The 22,092-nt window shown below is 42.1% G+C and overlaps 1 protein-coding gene across 1 annotated transcript in view; it reads left to right on the forward strand.

Annotated features, from left to right (window-relative positions):
- DENND11 (DENN domain containing 11) overlaps positions 1–22,092 on the forward strand; it is a 57,027-nt gene that overhangs the window by 15,414 nt on the left and 19,521 nt on the right. The window contains exons 2-3 of the mRNA XM_047763180.1: positions 9,575–9,674; positions 11,534–11,692. Of these exons, the coding sequence (XP_047619136.1) occupies positions 9,575–9,674; positions 11,534–11,692 (259 nt within the window). The remainder of the gene's footprint in view (positions 1–9,574; positions 9,675–11,533; positions 11,693–22,092) is intronic.

The following is a 22,092-nucleotide window of genomic DNA, read 5'->3' on the forward strand; positions in this document are numbered from 1 at the left end:
GGACATTTAGGTTGTTTCCATGTCTCCTCATATATTGTGCATAGTGCTGCAATGAACATATGGGTGCATGTATCTTTTTCAATGAAAGCTTTGTCTGGATATATGCCCAGGAATAGGATTTTGGGTCATCTGGTAGCTCTATATTTAGCTTTCTGGGATACCTCCATGCTGTTTTCCATAGCAGTTGTACCAATTTACATTCCCGCCAACAGTGTAGGATGGTACCTTTTTCTCCACACCCTCTCCAGCATTTGTTATTTGTTGACTTGTTAATGATGGCCATTCTGACAGGTGTGAGGTGGTATGTCATAGTAGTTTTTATTTGCATTTCTCTAATAATTAGTTATGTTGAGCATTTTTTCGTGTGCCTGTTGGCCATGTGTATATCTTCTTTGGAAAAGCGACCTATTCAGGTCTTCTACCCATTTTTCTTTTTTTTTTTCTTTTTTTTTCTTTTTTGTTTTTTTGCTATTTCTTGGGCCACTCCTGTGGCATATGGAGGTTCCCAGGCTAGGGGTCTAATTGGAGCTGTGGCCGCCAGCTTACGCCAGAGCCACAGCAACGCAGGATCTGAGCCGCGTCTGCAACCTACACCACAGCTCACGGCAACGCCGGGTCATCAACCCACTGAGCAAGGGCAGGGACCGAACCCGCAACCTCATGGTTCCTAGTCGGATTCATTAACCACTGCGCCATGACGGCAACTCCCCCATTTTTCCATTGTTTTTTTTGTTGTTGTTGTTGTTTTGCTGTTGAATTGTACAAGTTGTTTGTATATTTTAGAGATTAAGCTTTTGTCAGTTGCATCATTTGAAACTATTTTCTCCCCTGCATAGGCTGTCTTTTTGTGCTTTTTTAAAAGTGGTTTCCTTTGCTGTGCAAAAGCTTATCAGTTTGATTAGGTCCCATTGGTTTATTTTTGTTTTTATTTCTGTTGCCTTGGGAGAGTGACCTAAGAAAACATTTGTATGGTTGATGTCAGAGAATGTTTTGCCTCTGTTCTCTTCTAGGAGTTTGATGGTGTCTTATCTCATGTCTAAGTGTTTAAGCCATTTTGAGTTTATTTCTGTGCATAGTGTGAGAGTGTGTTCCAGTTTTATTGATTTATATGCAGCTGCCCAGTTTTCCCAGCACTACCTGCCAAAGAGATTTTTTTCTCATTTTTTATTCTTGCCGCCTTTGTAAAAGATTAATTGACCACAGGTGTCTGGGTTTATGTCTGGGTTCTCTATTCTGTTCCATTGGTCTGTATGTCTATTTTGGTACCAGTACCACATGTCTTGATTACTATAGCTTTGTAGTATTGTCTGAAGTCTGGGAGAATTAGGCCTCCTGCTTGGTTCTTTTTCCTCAGGATGGCTTTGGCAGTTCTGGGTCTTTTATGGTTCCATATAAATTTTTGGATTGTTCTAGTTTGTGAAAAACGTCATGGGTAATTTGATAGGGATTACACTGAATCTATAGATTGCTTTGGGTAGTAGGGCCATTTTAATGATATAAATTCTTTCATTCCAGGAGCATAGAATAGCTTTCCATTTCTTTGAATCCTCTTTAATTTCCTTGATTAATGCTTTAAAGTTCTCAGCATATAAGTCTTTCACCTTGTTAGTCAGGTTTATTCCTAGGTATTTAATTTTGGGGTGTGCCCTTTTAAAAATTGTTGTGTTTTTGTATTCCTGTCTACTGTTTCATTGTTAGTATACAGAAATGCAACCGATTTCTGAATGTTAATCTCATATCCTGCTGCTTTGCTGAATTCATTGATCAGTTCAAATAGTCTGTGTGGAGTCCTTGGGGTTTTCTGTATACAGAGTCATGTCATCTGCGTAGAGTGACAGTTTTACCTCTTTTCCAATTTGGATACCTTTTATTTCTTTTGTCTGCTTGCTATGGCTAGGACTTCAATGCTATGTTGAATAAAAGTGGTGAAGTTGGGCATCCTTGTCTTCAGATTTTAGCAGGAAGGCTTTCAGCTTTTCTCTGTTGAGTATTACATTGGCTGTGGGTTTGTCATGAATGGCTTCGATTGTGTTAAGTTTATGCTCCCTGTGTACCCACACTGGTAAGAGTTTTATCATGAGTGGATGTTGGATTTTGTCAAAGCTTTTTTATGCATCTATCGAGATGATCATGTGGTTTTTTACTTTTCTTTTAAAAGTTAATGTGGGAGTTCCCATTGTGGCTCAGCGGTAACAAACCTGACTAGTATCCATAAGGTTGCGGGTTCGACCCCTGGCCTCGCTCAGTAGGTCAAGAATTCCTGCCTTGTGCCTCTGCAGCTCCAATATGACCCCTAGCCTGGGAACCTCCACATGCCGCAGGGGCAGCCCTAAAAAGACAAAAAAACAAACCAAAAAAGCAGCAAAAACCATGAACAAGGCACAGGAAATAAAAATAGAAGCTGGGAATAAAGGAGAGTCTGACCTTTTAAAAAAAAAAAGTTAATGTGGCATATGATGTTGATTGATTTGCATATGTTGAACCATCCTTGTAAACTTGGGGTGAATCTCACTTGGTTGTGGTGTATGATCTTTTTATATGTTGTTGTATTCTGTTGGATAAAATTCTGTTAAGAATTCTTGCATCTATATTCATCAAAGATACTGCCCTATAATTTTCTTTCTTGGTAGTATCTTTGTCTGGTTTTGGTATTTGGGTGATGGTGGCTTCGTAGAATATCTTTGGGAGTGTTCCTTCTTCAATCTTTTGGAAAAGTTTAAGCAGGATGGGAATAAGTACTTTGTATGTTTGGCAGAATTCACCTGAGAAGCCATCTGGTCCTGAACTTTTGTTTATAGGAAGTGTTTTTATTACATATTCAATTTCATTTCTAGTGATTGGTCTGTTGAGTTGATCTATTTCTTCTTGATTCAGCTTTAGCTGGTTGTAAGTCTCCAGAAAGTTGTCCATTTCTTCTAGGTTGTCGCATTTGTTGGCTAGGTTGTCAGATTTGTTGGCGTATAATTGTTCATAATATTCTCTTATAGTTTTTTTGTATTTTTGCAGTATCCATTGAGATTTCTCCTTTTTCGTTTCTTATTTTGTTGATATGAGTTTTTTCTTTTCTTGGTGAGTCTCGCCAGAGGTTTGTTAATTTTGTTTACACTTTCAAAGAACCAGCTCTTGGTTTTATTAATTTTTTATATTGTTTTTTGAATCTCTATTTTATTGATTTCCTCTCTGACCTTTATCATTTCCTTCCTTCTGCTGACTTTAGGTTTTGTTTGTTCTAATTCTTTTAAGCAGTGGGTTAAGTTTCTAATTCTCATAAGTGGTGTTTGAGATTTTTCTTCTTTTTTGAGGCCTATATTGCTATGAACTGCCTTCTAAGCACTGCTTTTGCCACATCCCATAAATTTTGAATGGTTGTGTCTTCATTATCATTTGTCTCTAGCTGTTTTTTAATTTCCCTTTTGATTTCCTCATTGATCCATTGGTTTTTTAGTAGCATGTTGTTTAGTCTCCATGTAGTCAGTTTTTCTTCATTTCTTTTCCTGTGGTTGATTTCTAGTTTCATGCCACTGTGTGGTCAGAGAAGATAGTTGAATTTTTTTTTTTTTTTGTCTTTTTACCATTTCTAGGGCCGCTCCTGTGGCATGTGGAGGTTCCCAGGCTAGGGTAGGGGTCCAATCAGAGATGTAGCCAGTGGCCTACACCAGAGCCACAGCAACGTGGGATCCGAGCAACCTACATCACAGCTCACGGCAACACCAGATCCTTAATCCACTGAGCGAGGCCAGGGATCAAACCTGCAACCTCATGGTTCCTAGCTGGATTTGTTAACCATTGAGCCACAACAGGAACTCCGAAATAATTTATGTACTCTTAAATATGTTGAGGTTAATTTTGTGCCCCAGTATATAATCAGTCCTTGAGAATATTCCATGTGCACTTGAATGTATATTCTGATTTTTTTTGATGTAATGTCCTGAAAATGTCAATGAATTCTAACTTTTCCATTGTGTCCTTTTGGATCTCTGTTGCCTTACTGGTTTTTCTGTCTAGAGGATCTGTCCATTGATGTGAGTGGGGTGTTAAAGTCTCCTACTATTATTGTATTCCCATCAATTTCTCCTTTTATGTCTGTTAGTATTTGTTGTAAGTATCTGGGTGCTCTTATATTAGGGGCATATAATATGTATATATATATACACATATTATATAGTAATATCCTCTTCTTAAATGGATCCTTTTATCATTAAATAGTGTCCTTCTTTGTCTTTCTTTATGGCCTTCATTTTAAAGTCTGTTTGTCTGATACAAGTATTGCCACTCCTGCTTTCCTGTTTTTTCCATTCATATGAAATATCTTTTTCCATCCCCTCACTTTCAATTTATATGTGTCCTTTGCTCTAAAGTGAGTCTCTTGTAGGCAGCATATTGTAGGCTCTTGCTTTTTTTATCTAATCTGCCACTCTGTCTTTTGATTGGAGCATTCAGTCCATTGACATTTAAGGTAATTATTGATAGATATGTATTTATTGCCATTTTAAACCTTGTTTTCCAGTTGATTCTATGTATCTCTTTTCTTCCTTTTTTTGGTTGTATGATTTCCTGTTATTTTATGCTTGTGTCCTCTTCTTTTTAGTTTTTGTGGATGTAATGTTTGGTTTTGATTCGTGGTTGCTCTATTTTTTAAGTATGTTGACCCCTTCTTGTATCTGCTAGCTTTAGCCTGATAGTTGTCTAGGCTCAAACACATTCTAAAAAAAAAAGAGTCTAGATTTTCTTACTTTCCTTCCCCAAATTTTATGATTTTGATGTCCTTTTAAAACATCTTCTTGTTTGTCTTTTGCCATTCCTTGTGTTTAATGTTGCTTTTAGAATAGTTTTTTTCCCTTTTAGATCAGTATACTGGCTTATTTAAGTGATTGCTTTCCAGTTGTGATATCCTCCATCCTTTTCCTTCTTACTTCTTTTATAGAGGAACCCTTTCAGCAATTCTTTTAGAATGGGTATAGTATTGCTGTACTTTAGTTTTTGGTTGCTGGAGAAAATCTTTATTCTCCTATTTTATTTAATTTATTTTTTGTCATTTTAGGGCTGCACCCATGGCACATGGAGATTCCCAGTCTAGGGGTTGAATTGAGCTGTAGCCGCTGGCCTGTGCCACAGCCCACAGCCATAGCAATGTGGGATCCAAGCGAGCTGCGTCTGCGACCTACACCACAGCTCACGGTAACACCAGATCCTTAACCCACTGAGCGAGGCCAGGAGTTGAACCTGCGTCCTCATGGATGCTAGTCAGATTCTTTCTGTTGAGCCACAGTGGGAACTCCTTCTATTTTAAATGATATTCTTCCTGGATAGAGTCTTCTAGGCTGCACATTTTTCCCTTTTAGAACTTTGAATGTATCTTGCCACTCTCTTCCAGGCTGTAGTGTTTCTGTAGAGAAATCAGCAGATAGCCTTACGGTAGTTCACTTATAATTAACTCTTTGTTTTTCTCTTGCTGCCTTTAGAATCCTCTTTAACTTTTGCCATTTTTATTATAATACGTCTTGGTGTGGGCCTGTTTGGGTTCAACTTGTTTGGGGCCCTCTCTGCTTCCTGTATCTCGATATCTGCTTCCTTTAGATTTGGAAAATTTTCAGCCATAACTTCTTCAAATATATTTTCAACCCCCTTTCTTTTTCTTCTCCTTCTGGAATCCCTGTTATGTGTAGATTGGCCCTTTTTTATATTATCCCATAGATCTCTTATATTGCTTTCATGTTTTTGCACTTGGTTTTCTGTCTGCTGTTCCAATTGGTTGATTTCCATTATTCTATTTTCCAAGTCACTAATCCGTTCCTCTGCATTATCCATCTGCTCTTCAGTGACTTTAACTCAGCTTGCATCTCTGCAAATGAATTTTCTAATTTTTCTTGGCTCCTGCTTATAGTTTCTAGTTCCTTTCTAAAATAATCTGCATTAATGTTTATATCTGCTCTTAATTCCTTCATATTTGCTCTTCATTCCTTCAGTATTTTTACCATCTCTTAATTCCTTCATATTTGCTCTTCATTCCTTCAGTATTTTTACTATCTCCTTTTTGACTTGGTGTCTGTTAGACTGCAGAGGTCTGTTTCATTATTTGCTCCTTCAGGTGAATTCTCCTGTTCTTTTACCTGGGAATGGTTCCTGAACTTCTTCATTTTGCTTATATATATATTTTTTTATTCTGTGAGTTTAGGCGAAACAACTACTGTAGTCTTGGAGGGCTATTTATATGTGTGAGTGCCCCTGTGTATTTTGTGAGCGCTTCCTTTTAATGTTTAGGGTGCTTCCTTTTTATGTTTATGTTCTGCGTGAACATCTCCATGATTCCAGGGAGATGGAGGCAATGGGGAGGGCTGGTAACCAGTGCCTGGTTGCTGGGCCCTTGCCACTGTCAAGGACCCACGGGAAGGTGGCACAGGCTGCTCCTAGTTGCAGGGCCCTGGGAAGTGACAGTGATCAAGCAGGTGTAGACGGCTTCTAGAACATTTGGCTGTGGCAGCAGCAGGTCAGGTGTGTTCCCAGGGGAGTGAGAGCAACAATGGGTGGTGCTCGATTGAAGTGCCCTCTTCTTTGCTGACCTCTGAGGTGCCCAGGGCCACAGGTGGTGCCTGTTCACAGGCCCCTGGTGGTGGCAGGCCAGGTGCACCTCTGGTTTTCTGAGATGACTGCTGTGGTTTGCCGCTGCCACCTATAGATCACACAAGAGGTGATGTGTGGCACTTAGACCCCTGCTGCCCTTAGCCCACACTAGAGGCGCCCTGTCACCTATAGCCAGCACAAGTGGCTCCTTGCCACCTGCAGCCTGCGCCAGAGGTACCCCACCCTCTGAGAGTCCCCACACAGGGAAAGGGATTTCTATTTCTGTGGCCGTCTGCCCCTCTTCCTCTTGCCCTCCCCAGCAATGGTGCCCAGACCTCCTTCTGGGTCCCTCTCAGCTGTGGCATTATGTTCCCCTGCCTGTAGCACACCGCTCCCTAGCCCCTCAGGCTGTCTCCACCCAGTGAGCCCCAGTCCTCTCCCTGGAACTGACCTCCAAAGCCCGAGTCTCAGTGCCCGGTCCCCGCCCAAGCATCTCAGGCTGTGGTGTCTGGGCTAGTGGTGCAGATGACCTGTGTGGCTCTCTCTGATTTGCCCTCCTCAGTCCAGCTGCTGAGCTTTTCTCCCCAACCTGGTGGTCCCTCCATCTCAGCCTAGCTCCCATCAGTTAGGTGGCTTCCCAGGGTGTGGGTTCCTTTCCTCTTTACCAGCTCCCTCTCAGATGTGCTAGTCCCATCCTGATTCCTTTTCTCTCTCTCTTTTGCTTTTGTTCTACCCAGTTGTGTAGAGGATTTGTTGCCCTTCGAGGGAAGTTTAAGGTCTTGCCGGCATTCCGTAGGTGTTCAGTGTGAATTGCTATACATGTAGATGGTTTTTTTTTTTTTTTTTTTATGTGTGTCTGAGAGAAGGTAAGTGCCATGTCTTACTCCTCCGTCATCTTGATCCTTCTCCCTGGTGCACGTTTTAAAACATATCCTTCAGCACAAAGTTTAGGTATCTTAAAGATTTAGCAAGTCATTGCGTAGTCATGGACAGGCTGGGGCAGAACTAAGTTAAGAGTGGGATGAACCCCATATGGAGTGGTGGGGGGCAGGGGGACAAGGCAGCAGATACTAGAAGAAGCAGGTGAGAGGACAGAATCTACCTGAGGGTCCTCACAGCTCTTTCTGAGTCTGTCCCTTTCCTAGGCTTTAGCTGTTGCCATCATGAAAGGTTAGGACCGTGTACACAGCAGGCTCATCAGCAAAAGCACCCACACGGCGTAGCTCATGATCCTGTAGATTTGGGGTGGGTTCCAACACCTTAAGTTGCCTGTGTATCCTGATGCACAACACAGGGTGAAAGCCCCTAGACCAAGCAGACAGTAGCAGTGAGTGTTAAATGGGAAGACGGGAATGTAGGGGAACTTGGTGTTCAAAACCTTGCCTTTATCCCCACGATCACCCCCCGCCCCCGTTCAGAGTGCGGCATGTTTTTTTCTTGTCTTTAACTCTGACAAATACAGCGCTGTCTTAGCCTTTCTGTTTTACGAAATCTTAAAGCTTTTTTTTTCATGCTTATTGTTGTTGTTATTATTATTATTATTGCTTTTTTAGGGCTGCACCCAAGGCATGTGGAAGTTCCCAGGCTAGGGGTCCAATCAGAGCTGCAGCTGCCAGCCTACACCACAGCCACAGCAACGTGGGACCCAAGCCACCTCTGCAACTCATGGCAATGAGTGGGGCCAGGGATTGAACCTGCATCCTCATGGATACTAGTCAGGTTCTCAACCCACTGAGCCACATGAGGAACTCCCCATGCATTTCAAAAGTTTTTAGCTCATTGATTAGTTGTTCCGATTCATGATTCCTCTCTTGAAAATGAACCACTGGTAAGTGTCTTCTGCTGTTGTATAAAATATAGGCTGATCCCCTCTAATGGCTGCCATGTTCGGAGTCTGCATCGTGTGAAGGTAGACTGGACGTGTGATCGTCTGATGCCCCAAACAGTTATCTGAAAGACTATTGTCTGGGATTATTGGCAGTATTTCTAATGCCTAGGAAATTACGATTTGAGTTGTCGATGAGTGTGTTCTAAAGTGAAATCTCACATGTGCCTTAGTATTTTTATTTGGAAAAGTTTTGAATGTGCAAGAAAAAAATAGGACATATTTTTATAGTGTTCTCTCCATCCTCTAGGGAAAACTGCTATAGTGAAATTCTCTGATTCCCTCAATCTCATGGATGCTTGTCCTTGCCGTGTTCTAAAAATCCCACATTATCCTCTGTCATTGGATTTACCCCCCAGAACTGTAATCCCTGGTTTCTTTGTTTATCCTTTTTTGTGTGTGTGTCTCCCCAAAATGTAACCTGTTTGAGAGGTCGGGGACTCTGTCTTATTTGACTTTGTAGCTGTAACATCTAGCTCAGTAGAAACTCACTAATTAATGATGAGTGTATGAGCCCTTAAATTCTGGAAGCAAAGAACTGGCGTCTGGACCTTGGAGAAGGGCTTCATTTGGGAGGAGAGGGGAAAGAGCTGGGGACAAAAGCAGGGCTACAGTGATCAGAGAAGAAGGAAAAGACCCAAAATAGTACTGTACTCTCTCATGGGAGTCAAGGAAAAAGGGGACAAATTTTTGAGGAATTATCAAATGCCACCCAGAGATCGATGAAAATGCAAATTAAAAAGAGTATGGGGTTTATGAAAGTCATTAGTGGCCGTGGAAAAGCAAGATGGAAGTAAGATCCATCTTCAAGGGGTCAAGTTGGGTGGGGCGGAAGATGAAAACATGCACTTAGAAGAAAGGAGATTTGGGGGTGGCCAAATGGAATGGCAGACCCAAAGCCAGCAGGTCACTCAGAAGGAGAGCTCCATTCATTTGAAGGCAGAGCTTGGGGTGTCTTCGTGGCCCATCCCCTGGCCTTCGGGATGGCTCAGGAGCTCTGCCAGCACGTGGCTGATGATGGGATGAGCCGCTTGAAGATCCTGGGGGTCGAGTTAGCAGTGCATTGACTGGGAAGCCCAGCCCTGCCCTAAGCCCTTTGAATGATTTTGTTTCTTTAATGCCCTGCAGGAAACATGGTAGAATGGTGCTTACCTCAAGATATTGACCTTGAAGGTGTTGAGTTCAAGTCCATGGCCAGTGGGTCCCATAAAGTTCAATCTGATTTCATGTAAGTACTTTTATTTATTTATTTATTTATTTTTGCCTTTTTTTGGGTAGGGGGGCTTTACCTACGGCATATGGGAAGTTCCCAGGCAAGGGGTCAAATTGGAGCCATAGCTGCCAGCCTGCGCCACAGCCACAGCAATGTCAGATCCGGGATGCGTCTTGACCTACACCACAGCTCACGGCAATGCTGGATCCTTAACCCATTGAGTAAGGCCAGGGATCAAACCCGCGTCCTCATGGATATTAGTCGGGTTCATTACCACTGAGCCACAGTGGAAACTCTTCATGTAAGTACTTCTGAATACAAGTCTTATCTGTACCATTTCCTCTCCCCTCATGCTTTCTGCAGAGAATAAGGGTTCTCGGCAGGGGCTCTTCAGCAGGTGTGTGTAAATGCCCTGAAAATATATGTACCGGTTTATGCTTCTTTCTAGCAAGAAGTTCCAAAGCTGGGAGTTACCTTCATGCAGTGGAAACTAGGAATCCAACTAGGAACCATGAGGTTGCGGGTTCGATCCCAGGCCTCAGTCAGTGGGTCAGGGGTCTGGTATTGCCGTGAGCTGTGGTGTAGGTTGCAGGTGTGGCTCAGATCCCATGTTGCTTTGGCTGTGGTGCAGACCAGTGGCTAGCTCCAATTAGACCCTTAGCCTGGGAACTTCCATATGCCACAGCTGTAGCCCTTAAAAGGAAAAAAAAAAAAAAAAAGAACTTCTAAAGTTTTCATTAGGTTCCCAGTGGATTTCATGACCTGAAAATGTTAAGAACTCCTGCCGTAGGGTTCTCTCCTTTCCTAAACCTTGCCTGAGGTTTGACTTTAATAAAAGAATAGAGTTTGGGTTCCATTTGGGTTAAGACACTGATGTGCTAGTACTTGCAACTCCAGCTCTAAGTAGGGCCGGTTTGTGGTCCGGTGTAATTAAGATTCTTGTGAGGAGAAAATAGAACATAGGGGTAATGGACTAGCTTTCATTTCTCTTTGGGCTGAAACCATGACGGACATGAGTGTGCGAAAGGGGAAGGAAATAAAGTGAGAGTTTTGGTCAAATGTTCTTAGGGTTTTTTTTTTTTTTTTAAGGGCTGCACCCTCAGCATATGGAAGTTCCCAGGCTAGGGGCCAAATTGGAGCTGTAGCTGCCAGCCTGCAGCACAGCCACAGCAATGCCGGATCTGAGTCACATCTGTGGCAGTCACAGCTCACGTTAACACCAGATCCTTAACCCACTGAACAGGACCAGGTAGAATCCTCATCCTCATGGATACTAGTTGGTTTCATTACTGTTGAACCACAACGGGAACTCCCAGTGTTCCATTAAAAATATCAGAGGGAGTTCCTGCTGTGGCGCAGTGTGTTAAGAATCCGGTCGCTTCAGAGGCACAGGTTCAGTCCCCTGCCCAGTGACATAGGTTGAGCTGGCATTGCTGCAGCTGTGGCTCTCATTCAGTCCTTGGCCTGGGAACTTCCATATGCCTCAGGTGTAGCCATGAAAAAAAAAAAAAAAATAGGGACTTGGTAAGTGAGCAAGGAATCAACACGGTTTATGCTAATAAAAGAGGTCGCCCCACCAAGTCAGTTGTCATGCAGGAGAGAAGGGCTGTGTCCATGGTCGTGGGCAGATGAGCAGCAGGCTTTGCAGAGATCAAGTCCTGGCTCCAGAGGGATGACCTTGGCAGGTTCCATCGTCTCTTTAAGGCTTGGTTGTCTCTCCTGCAAGGTTGAGTGGCTTGGGCCAGCTGTTCCCTGAGATTCTAGAACAGGTTTTTTCAGCCTGAGCAGCCTCACGTTGAGCCCTGGAGACTGTGTCTCAGGAAAAAATAAGATTTCTCTCTCTGACTTTGGGCCTCACTACATGTCTGTTCTAGCTATTTCCGGAAGGGGCCCTTCTTCGGCCTGGCCTGCTTCGCCAACATGCCCGTGGAGAGCGAGCTGGAGCGCGGCGCCCGCATGAAGTCAGTGGGCATCCTGTCCCCATCTTACACCCTGCTTTACCGGTACATGCACTTCCTGGAGAATCAAGTTCGGTAGGTGGCTCACACACCAGGGCTGGGAGGAGGCGGCTCGGCCGGCCCATGTGGTGTGAGGGGCCCCTGGGGGAGAGGTCATGGGCCGAACCTCAGATGCCTCTCTAAGAACGTCTGTGGCCACATTTCACACCTCAGATGGTGGTCTTTGTGTTGCAGCCAACATCCTGCATAATGATGCTTCATCCTCAAATGAAAGGTGGGGTCGATTTTGCTTTCAGTTGATATTAATATTGTCATCAATTTTATTGAATTACGTCATTGACATGTACGTGATCTTTGCTTACCCTAAACCACAGTCGTTAACTTCATTGCCCCAGACAAGTAGACTCTGAACGTGTTTTTTTTTTTTTTTTTTAACACCTAATCATTTGTTACTTGGGCAATTATTAAGATTGGGGATAATAGGAAGGGAATTTTTAACAGAAGCAGCAAAGCTATTCGTGTTTTTTCATCATGTGAAGAATCTAATTTTCTTTCAGGTTTTGAGGGAGTAATTCATCCGTAATCCCTGAAGCGCTGTTAAAATGTTAGCACATTTGCATCCCTTCTGGTACACATGTGTGTACTTGAAAAAATATATTTACATACTTGGCACTATGTTGTAAACATATTTTTATATCCTGTACTTTAAAAAGTTTTATCATTTTAGTTTTCAATACAACAGTCTTTCTTGATCATCACCTTTGAAAGGATATAAAATTTCTCATTTGTGGCAAAAATGCTTATTATTTAAAAACGAAAAGAGAAAACAAAACAAAACAAAACAAGGAGTTCCCATCGTGGCACAGTGGTTAACGAATCCGACTAGGAACCATGAGGTTGCGGGTTCGGTCCCTGCCCTTGCTCAGTGGGTTAACGATCCGGGGTTGCCGTGAGCTGTGGTGTAGGTCGCAGACGCGGTTCGGATCCCGAGTTGCTGTGGCCCTGGTATAGACCAGCGGCTTCACTTCCGATTAGACCCTTAGCCTGGGAACGTCCATATGCTGAGGGAGCGGCCCTTAATGCAAAAAGACAAAAAAAAAAGTATGTGCAAGTATAAATGAATTTTCACAAGACTCCCAAATCTTAACACTCAGGGGGATATCCATTGTCACTATTCAGTGATTGTAAAATCGACATAGCTGTAACAAAAATAGGATTCGTATTTTATGAAGATTTAATTTTATCAACTAGGCTGGTTTGGAATATGTTCAATTTTGTTTGTGTATATTAGAGGAAAAGAGTAAGTGAAACTGAAGGCATTGTCAGATGTTAAGTGAATCTTTTTTCACAGGAAGATCTATTATTTCTTGAATAGTCCTCCAAGGTTCAGAAAAAAAGACTATGACAAGCACGACATGGTGTCATGCTTGCTGAGAAGTAACGCATGTGTGGGAAAGGGCACAAATCTCTGGTTAGTGTCGTCAGTGTTTGTAGGTTGTGTTTCACTCGTCTTGCACGTCTTCCCAGAACGGCCTCCCCGGCTTTATTTCTGAACTTGCATGTATTGTGGGATTTATTACAGTTAGTTCTGTGATCATAATTTCCACTCTTCTGAGGTCTCAGTTAATTGTTTACAACCACATCCAGGCCTTAGCTGTGGCTTGCTGCATCCCTGGGTTCCTGGTTTATTTCTTGGTTGCTTAGATTTTGCTGTCAAGCACTTTTTTAAATGAAAGGCTCATGGTGCTGCCTTCTGAAATCCCGCATGCTTCATCGTATTGGTCTTTTACCTTTTCTCTCGGGGCTGGGTATCAGACCCTTAAGGGGTCTTCAATCTTAAGTCATTTCTGTAAGATGCTTAAGGGGTCTTAAATCTTTGCTTCCTCTCAGGATGCTATAAATATTGCTCTGTTGTTTTTTTGTTGTTGTCTCTCTCTTTTTTTTTTTTTTTAAGGGCCGCACCCACAGCATGTGGAGGTTCCCAGGCTAGGGGTCGAGTCACAGCTGTAGCCTCTGGCCTACACCACAGCCACAGCAATGTCAGATCCAAGCTGCGTCTGCAAACTACACCATGGCCCACGGCAACACCAGATCCTTAACCCATTGAGTGAGGCCATGGATCGAACCTGCGTCCTCATGGATACTAGTCGTTACTGCTGAGCCATGACGGGAACTCGTGCTCTGCTGTCCTCTGATAGCGGTTCTTTCAGAGAAGTCTCTTTTGTTTGGACCCCCCTATAGACTCTTTTATCTGTAATGTTTCTTTAAAAAAATTTAAAAAAAAAATTTTTTTTTGTCTTTTGTCCTTTTTTTAGGGCCGCTCCCTCAGCACATGGAGGTTCCCAGGCTAGGGGTCCAATCGGAGCTGTAGCCACCGGCCTACACCACAGACAGAGCAATGCGGGATCTGAGCTGTGTCTGCAACCTACACCACAGCTCAGAGCAATGCCGGGTCCTTAACCTACTGAGTGAGGCCAGGGATCGAACCTGCAACCTCATGGTTCCTAGTCGGATTCGTTTCTGCTATGCCATGACAGGAACTCCTATCTGTGATATTTCTGAATGGTGTTTTTTTTTGTTTGGTTGGTTGGTTTTTTCCCTAGTTTGTCCCTTTTGATCTGTAGATAAGACTTTTATTTTTAATTTCAAGGACTTTTCCTTCTAACAATGAGATACTCAACTTTCCCATCCCATTTTGCCTTTTTCTTTGGGAACACCCGCTATGCATATGTTTTCTGCCCATCATCCCCCATATTTTTCATTTTGATGATGATTTTAATAGCTCTGTAGTGCTACAGCTGTACCATGGGTTTACTTGATTATTCCCTTTGGTGGAGCAGTTAGCATGTTTCTGATTTTTTTTTTTTTTTACTGCTCTCTACATTTTGGAGCTGTGAAAAATATTTTTCTGAATTTGAAATATTTCCTTAGTTTTGTGTCTCAGAAGGCATAAATACTGTGTTTAACATAAAGAACATTTTGATTGGGATCTTGACACTTTTAAAAAATGAGTAACTCCTTTTGAAAAATTTATTTCCCAAGGAGGTAATACACTTTCATGGCTCAAAAGCCAAAAATTAGAAGGAGGTATTAAATTAGAGTCCTGGGCTAAATGGTGGTACAGAAGCCCCAAAACGCAATGGCTCAAATAAGGCAGAAGCTTCTTTTCCACGTAATGGTTTAGAAGGAGGCCTGCAGTCAGGGTGGGTAGCCTGATGTTCCCACAGTCACTTAGGGCCTCCGCTGCTTCTCTTATCATTCTTCCATATCCTCAGAGTGATTTTTGTGTTCCAAGATGTCCTTACCTGTTCAAAGTTGCTCACCACTACTAGGGCATGTTTCCTGCTGGTGAGGGTTGGGGGCTCTAGTGACTTCTTGAAGGGCTGAGACGTCACAGGCTGGATCCCTCAAACACTAAGTAGGCGTCTGGTCTTTGCACTTACAGTCATTTCTAGGGAAAACTGTTCACAGCCGGAGATCTCTTCTGGGTCTTCGTTTTTAAGTCAGTGGACTATAGACTCGTTACTGGTCTCTGTTCTTGGCCTCTCCATCTTTCCCTCATTTTGATGGTGGCTACCTTGAGGCTGAACCCTAAATCTCATCTTTATAAATGGGCTGATTTCCATGTCTGGTCAAGAATAGGTAACTGGAGAGTTTCATAGAGGCTTTGAGAGAAATTCTTACCTACTGCTTTTAGGGTGCAGAAGCAGTTAGCTTTTCTTAACCCCATAGGAGGGGCAATTGATTGGAGGCTCAATTCATACGCACCCTTACACTGTATTTCCTTTCATTGCTGCTGGCAAACTGGCCAGTTCTTGCCTATTTTCATCTTCCTCTTGTAGTAGCTCATTAAAAACATCAAGGAGCTATCAACACTCTGTTTCTTATTGCTTCCTTTAAAGTTTCAAGGTCAGGAGTTCCGTCGTGGCGCAGTGGTTAACGAATCTGACTAGGAACCATGAGGTTGCGGGTTCGGTCCCTGCCCTTGCTCAGTGGGTTAACGATCCGATCCGACGTTGCCGTGAGCTGTGGTGTAGGTTGCAGACTCGGCTCGGATCCCGCGTTGCTGTGGCTCTGGCGTAGGCCAGGGGCTACAGCTCCGATTCGACCCCTAGCCTGGGAACCTCCATATGCCGCGGGAGCAGCCCAAAGAAATAGCAAAAAGACAAAAAAAAAAAAAGTTTCAAGGTCAGGAGTTCTCATCATGGTGCAGTGGAAACGAATCCAACTAGGAACTATGAGGTTGTGGGTTTGATCCCTGGCCTTGCTCCGTGGGTTAAGGATCCAGCATTGCCGTGAGCTGTGGTGTAGGTCGCAGACATGGCTCTGATCCCGCATTGCTGTGGCAGGCTGGCAGCTACAGCTCTGATTAGACCCCTAGCCTGGGAACCTCCATATGCTTCGGGTGTGGCCCTAAAAAGACAAAAAAAAAAAGTTGCAGGGTCAGATGACACAGGGCCTGTCTTCCAGGTTATTGAAGTTCAGGCAGATTTTATTATTATTATTATTATTTTCTCTGTAGTATAACGAGGGGTACCAGCTTGTTAGTCTGCAATACTTATTTTCTCCCCCCTTTCTCTTGCCAGCTGCTGAGCTAATACAGTATTTTTGATGCTCTGAAAACTCATATATAGGTATAATTTTTTGCTTTAGCTCAAGTGCAGGCTAAGTTTCTGTAACAAAGAGACCCAAAATACAGTGACTCCGACGAGGTAGAAGTATAGCTTTCTAGCATGACAGTTCTAGAAGGAGAGAAGTAATCCAGCATGCCAAGTGGCTTTGTTCCACTGGGTCATTCTGGGGCCCAAGTCTTTCTGTTTCATATTCTCCCATCTCCTAAGAAATGAAATTGGTGGTTCAAAAGCATAAGTATTTGTAATTTTAATAGATACCATCAAATTGCTTTACGTAGAGATGGTACCGTTTTGCATAATCAACAGCGAAGTAAGAGAAGGCTCTTTACTCACAGCATTGCCACCCCAAAAAAGAACTTTTGGATTTTTGAGCATTGCAGTAGATAAAACATAGTAGATAAGTAGGATTTCATTTGCATTTTTCTTAGGCATGAGGATGAGCATCTTTTGGTATGTTTGAGTCATTTATGTTTCCTCTTCTGAGAACTGTTCCTAGCCTTTGCTATGCTATTTTTTTGATCATTGGCCTTTTCTCTAGGAGTTCTCTGTATAATAGGGAGACTTAGGAATTCCCTTGTAGTGCCATGGGTTAAGAATCTGATGTTGTCTGTGCAGTGGCTCAGGTCGCTGCTGAGACATAGGTTCGATGCCCAGTGCCGTGGGTTAAGGATGTGGCATTGCCACAGTTTTGGCATAGGTCACAGCTACGGCTCGGATTTGATCCCTGAGCTGAGAACTTCTACATGCCGTGGGTATGGCTGAAAAAGGAGAAAAAAGCAGGGAGATTTGTTCTTTGTGACATAAGTAGAACATATTTTTCCTCTTTGTCACTTGTCTTTCAGCATTACTTTTTGTCAGACAGGTGTTTTTCTTCTTGAATTCAATAATTTTTTATGGCTTCTAGATTTCGAGTCTATAGCTGGAAAGGTGACCCAGCGTGGTGATTAAAGAGGGCTCGGGCTAACACGAGAGAAGGACTTGCATGACAGACTATGAGGAACAGAAAGAAGCATGGGGAGGCAGGCCCAGGTCTGGGCAGGGATAATTACTTGACTGCAGCCAAGACTTTTAGGTAAATTAACTGAACTTGATTTTTGAAACCACTGAATCCATGTTTTATGTGTATGCTTACTTATAATATCCTAACCGTATTTGTTAGGATTTCATGCACAACTCTTGGCTTCAGTGTCTCTAGTGAGAGAGTCTTCTCCATGTCTTATTTCTTATTAATCAGAAGATATTGGAGAACTGCTTTATCATTTTTAAAATTAATTAGAAAAAACAAGAGGCAATGTGTAGAATAAAAGGGACTTAATAATACATGACCACATTTTTGACCTTTCTGAGATCATGACTCAAACAACCAACTGTAAAAAAATGACATTTGGGGGACATGTGGTATAATTTGAATGTGAACTGGGTATTAGTCATGATAAGGCATCATCATTGATTTTGTTAGGTGAGATAATGGCATTGTGGTTGTATTATTTTTAAATAGACTTTATTAGAGGTGCATAATGAAGTATTTACGAGTAAAATTTTATAAAGGATTTACTTTAAAACTTTTCAGGAAAAAGAGTAATGTTTGGGCAGAACGGGTTACAGATGTTACCATACTGATAAAATATTGATCGTTGTTGACACTAAGTGGTGGATAAGGGGGTCTGTTGTTCTCTTCCTACTCTTTGTGTATGTTTGAAAATTTCCATATTAAAAAGTTTAAAAAGACTGGATATAAAATGAACTTGGAGTTATTGCAGAAAACTGAAAAATAGGCAGAAGCTCAAAGGAAAAAAACATGATCCTACCAACCAGACAAATCTGCTGTTAGCATTTATATCCTCCTGGTGTTTTTTGTTTTTTTGTGTTTTTTTTTTTTTTTTTTTGCTTTTTAGGGCCGCACCTGCAGCATATGGAAGTTCTCAGGCTAGGGGTTGAATTGGAGCTGCAGCTGCTGGCCACAGCAACGCGGGATCTGAGCCACATCTACAACCTACACCACAGCTCACGGCAATGCTGGATCCTTAACCCACTGACCAAGGCCAGGAATCAAACCCGCATCCTCATGGATACTGGTCGGATTCATTTCCGCTGCGCCACAGCAGGAACTACTTCCTTCTGTCTTTTTTCCATGTATAAATGTGTACATTCACATTAATTTAAAAAAAAAGAATACTGACGTTATTCATTATCTAAGTTTTCGAACTGAAAGGTACGTTAACCTTGCAATAAACCATGAATGATAGTTTTCCACATTTGAGTGGCTTCACGGCATTTTGATATATGTACATGTCATGGTTTCTTTAACTGTTTCACTAGTATTGGGCTTTTAGGTTGTCTCTGATTTTTCACTGCTGTAAATATGAGTGTCCTTGCGGGCAAATGATTGTTCATATCCATGTCTAGATCTTTAGGCCTCATTCCTAGATATGGAGTCATTGGGTTGGAGGTGACATGCAGTGTACAGTTGGCTACAAACTTGAGGTGACCCTTCAGAAAAGTGGTGTCATGCTGGATCTACATTAGCATTAAGTATGAATGCCCATTTTTTGGTACTTGCAAGGCCATGAGACAGACTGATTCACAGGAGAGTGAAGTGTCATTGCAGTACAGAGGTGTCTCCAGTGCTTACGTTGGGTGCATTCATGCCGGGTGCAGTAGGGGAAGGCAGAGTTGGGTGTCTCCATGGTCACATAGCTTACTGTTTGTATCGGTGGAGGGGCTCTGGGCTTAAGGAGCACCCCCATGTCTCTGGTCCTTCAGGGGAATCCTTGATCTGGTCCAAGGCCTGTTCCTTCAGATCAATATCACGTACATGCCAGTCACTTTCTCGTTTTTACAGTGTCATATCTCTTGGGCAGCTTCCATAGATGCTTGGTGGCGTTTCTTACCCTGTGCATCCTTGTAGGTAAGATCACCCGGAAGGTCTCCTTCTGAATCATCTTGGAGGCCCAGCTTATCTTCCGACACCCTCAGCCTAATTTCAGTACGTCTTGCTTTATCTCAGTGTTACGGTTTGATAATCAATGTTGTTTATTTCAAAATCTATGTGGTGTTTAAATTTTGAGGCTTTCATGAAACGTGTGTTTAACATTTATCCAGGAACTGCTGATTCATATTTGTGTTCCATATTATTGCCTCGTTCTGGTCCATCAGGCAGTGGTATCTTAGGCCATCAGAGAACAGGATCCTGACACTAGCTTCTTGTGTGTAAGAGCCCCTAACTTAGTAGTGAGCTTTTCTTTAGAATCTTAGTGCAAATATAGCGTATTGTAGGTAAGACAACTAATTGAGTAGCAAATGGTAAACCTAGAAAATATAGCCAAAATATAGCATTAAAGATACAATAGGGAGTTCCCGTCGTGGCGCAGTGGTTAACGAATCTGACTAGGAACCATGAGGTTGCGGGTTCGGTCCCTGCCCTTGCTCAGTGGGTTAACGATCCGGCGTTGCCGTGAGCTGTGGTGTAGGTTGCAGACGCGGCTCGGATCCCGAGTTGCTGTGGCTCTGGCATAGGCCGGTGGCTACAGCTCCGATTTGACCCCTAGCCTGGGAACCTCCATATGCCGCGGGAGCGGCCCAAGAAATAGCAACAACAACAACAAAAAAAGACAAAAGACAAAAAAAAGATACAATAAAGTGAAATCAACTATACATCAATAAAGTATTTTTTTCTCTAATAATATATTTTTTGTGATATTTTTATTTTTTTCCATTATAGCTGGTTTACAGTGTTCTGTCAGTTTTCTACTGCACAGCGGGGTGACCCAGTCACACATAAATGTATACATTCTTTTTTCTCACATCATCATGCTCCATCACAAGTGACCAGACGTAGTTTCCAGTGCTATACAGCAGGATCCCATTGCTTGTCCATTCCAAAGGCAATAGTTGGCATCTATGAACCCCAAATTCCCAGTCCACCCCACTCCCTCCCCCTCCCCCTTGGCAACCACAAGTCTTTTCTCCAAGTCCATGATTTTCTTTTCTATGGAAAGGTTCATTTGTGCCATATATTAGATTCCAGATATAAGTGAAATCATATGGTATTTGTCTTTCTCTTTCTGACTTCACTTAGGATGAGAGTCTCTAGTTCCATCCATGTTGCTACAAATGGCATTTTTTCACGTGCTTGTTGGCCACTTGTATATCTTCTTTGGAGAAATGTCCATTCAGGTCCTTTGCCCATTTTTCAATTGGGTTGTTGGCTTTTTTGCTCTTGAGTTGTAGAAATTGTTTCCATATTTTAGAGATGAAGCCCTTGTCAGTTGCATCGTTTGAAACTATTTTCTCCCATTGTGAAGTTGTCTTTTTGTGTTTTTTTAATGGTTTCCTTTACTGTGCAAAAACTTGTCAATTTGATTAGGTCCCGTTGGTTTATTTTGGCTTTTATTTCTGTTGCCTTGGGAAAGTGACCTGAGGAAACATTTGTAAGGTTGATGTCAGAGAATGTTTTGCCTCTGTTCTCTTCTAGAAGTTTTATTGTGTCTTGTCTTATATTTAAGTCTTTAAGCCATTTTGAGTTTATTTTTGTGCCTGGTGTGAGGGTGTGTTGTAGTTTCACTGATTTACATGCGGCTGTCCAGTTTTCCCAGCAACACTTACTGAAAAGAGTGTCTTTTCCCTATTTTATATTCTTGCCTCCTTTGTCAAAGATTAATTGACCGTAGGTGTCTGGGCTTATTTCTGGGTTCTCTATTCTGTTCCATTGGTCTGTATGTCTGTTTTGGTACAAGTACCACACTGTCTTGATGACTGTGGCTCTGTAATATTACCTGAAGTCTGGGAGAGTTATGCCTCCTGTTTGGTTTTTGTTCCTCAGGATTGCTTTGGCAGTTCTGGGTCTTTTGTGGTTCCATATAAATTTTTGGATTGTTTGTTCTAGTTCTGTGAAAACTGTCATGGGTAAATTGATACAGATTGCAGTGACTCTGTAGATTGCTTTGGGTAGTATGGCCATTTTTACAATATTAATTTTTCCAGCCCGGGAGCATGGAATATCTCTCCATTTCTTTACATCTTCTTTAATTTCCTTGATTACTGTTTTATAGTTCTCAGCATAAAAGCCCTTTACCTCCTCGGTCAGGTATATTCCCAGGTATTTGATTTTTTGGGGGTGCAGCTTTAAATGGTATTGTATTTTTGTATTCCTTTTCTAATATTTCATTGTTAGTATACAGAAATGAGACTGATTTCTGAAGATTAATCTTATATCCTGCTACTTTGCTGAATTTGTTGATCAGTTCGAGTAGTGTTTGGCTTGAGTCCTTAGGGCTTTCTATATATAGTATCATGTCATCTGCATACAGTGAAAGTTTTATCTCTTCTCTTCTTATTTGGATGCCTTTTATTTCTTTTGTTTGTCTGATTGCTGTGGCTAGGACTTCCAGTACTATGTTGAATAACAGTGGTGAGAGTGGGCATTCGTGTCTCATTCCAGATTTTAGTGGGGAGGCTTTCAGCTTTTCTCCATTGAGTTTTATATTTGCTGTGGTTTGTCAAAAATGGCTTTTATTATATTAAGATATGTTCCCTCTGTACCCACTTTGGTAAGAGTTTTTATCATCAATGGATGTTGGACTTTGTCAAATGCTTTTTCTGCATCTATCAAGATAATCATGTGGTTTTTGACTTTTAAAAGTTAATGTGATGTATGATGTTGATTGATTTGCAAATATTGAACCATCCTTGTGAACCTGGGATGAATCCCACTTGGTCGTGGGGTATGATCTCTTTTATATGTTGTTGGATTCAGCTGGCTAAAATTTTGTTGAGGATTTTTACATCTATATTCATCAGATGTATTGGCCTGTAGTTTTCTTTTTGGTAGTATCTTTGTCT

The sequence above is a fragment of the Phacochoerus africanus genome, chromosome 16 (genome assembly GCF_016906955.1).
Source record: "Phacochoerus africanus isolate WHEZ1 chromosome 16, ROS_Pafr_v1, whole genome shotgun sequence".
In the NCBI taxonomy this organism is placed as follows: domain Eukaryota; kingdom Metazoa; phylum Chordata; class Mammalia; order Artiodactyla; family Suidae; genus Phacochoerus; species Phacochoerus africanus.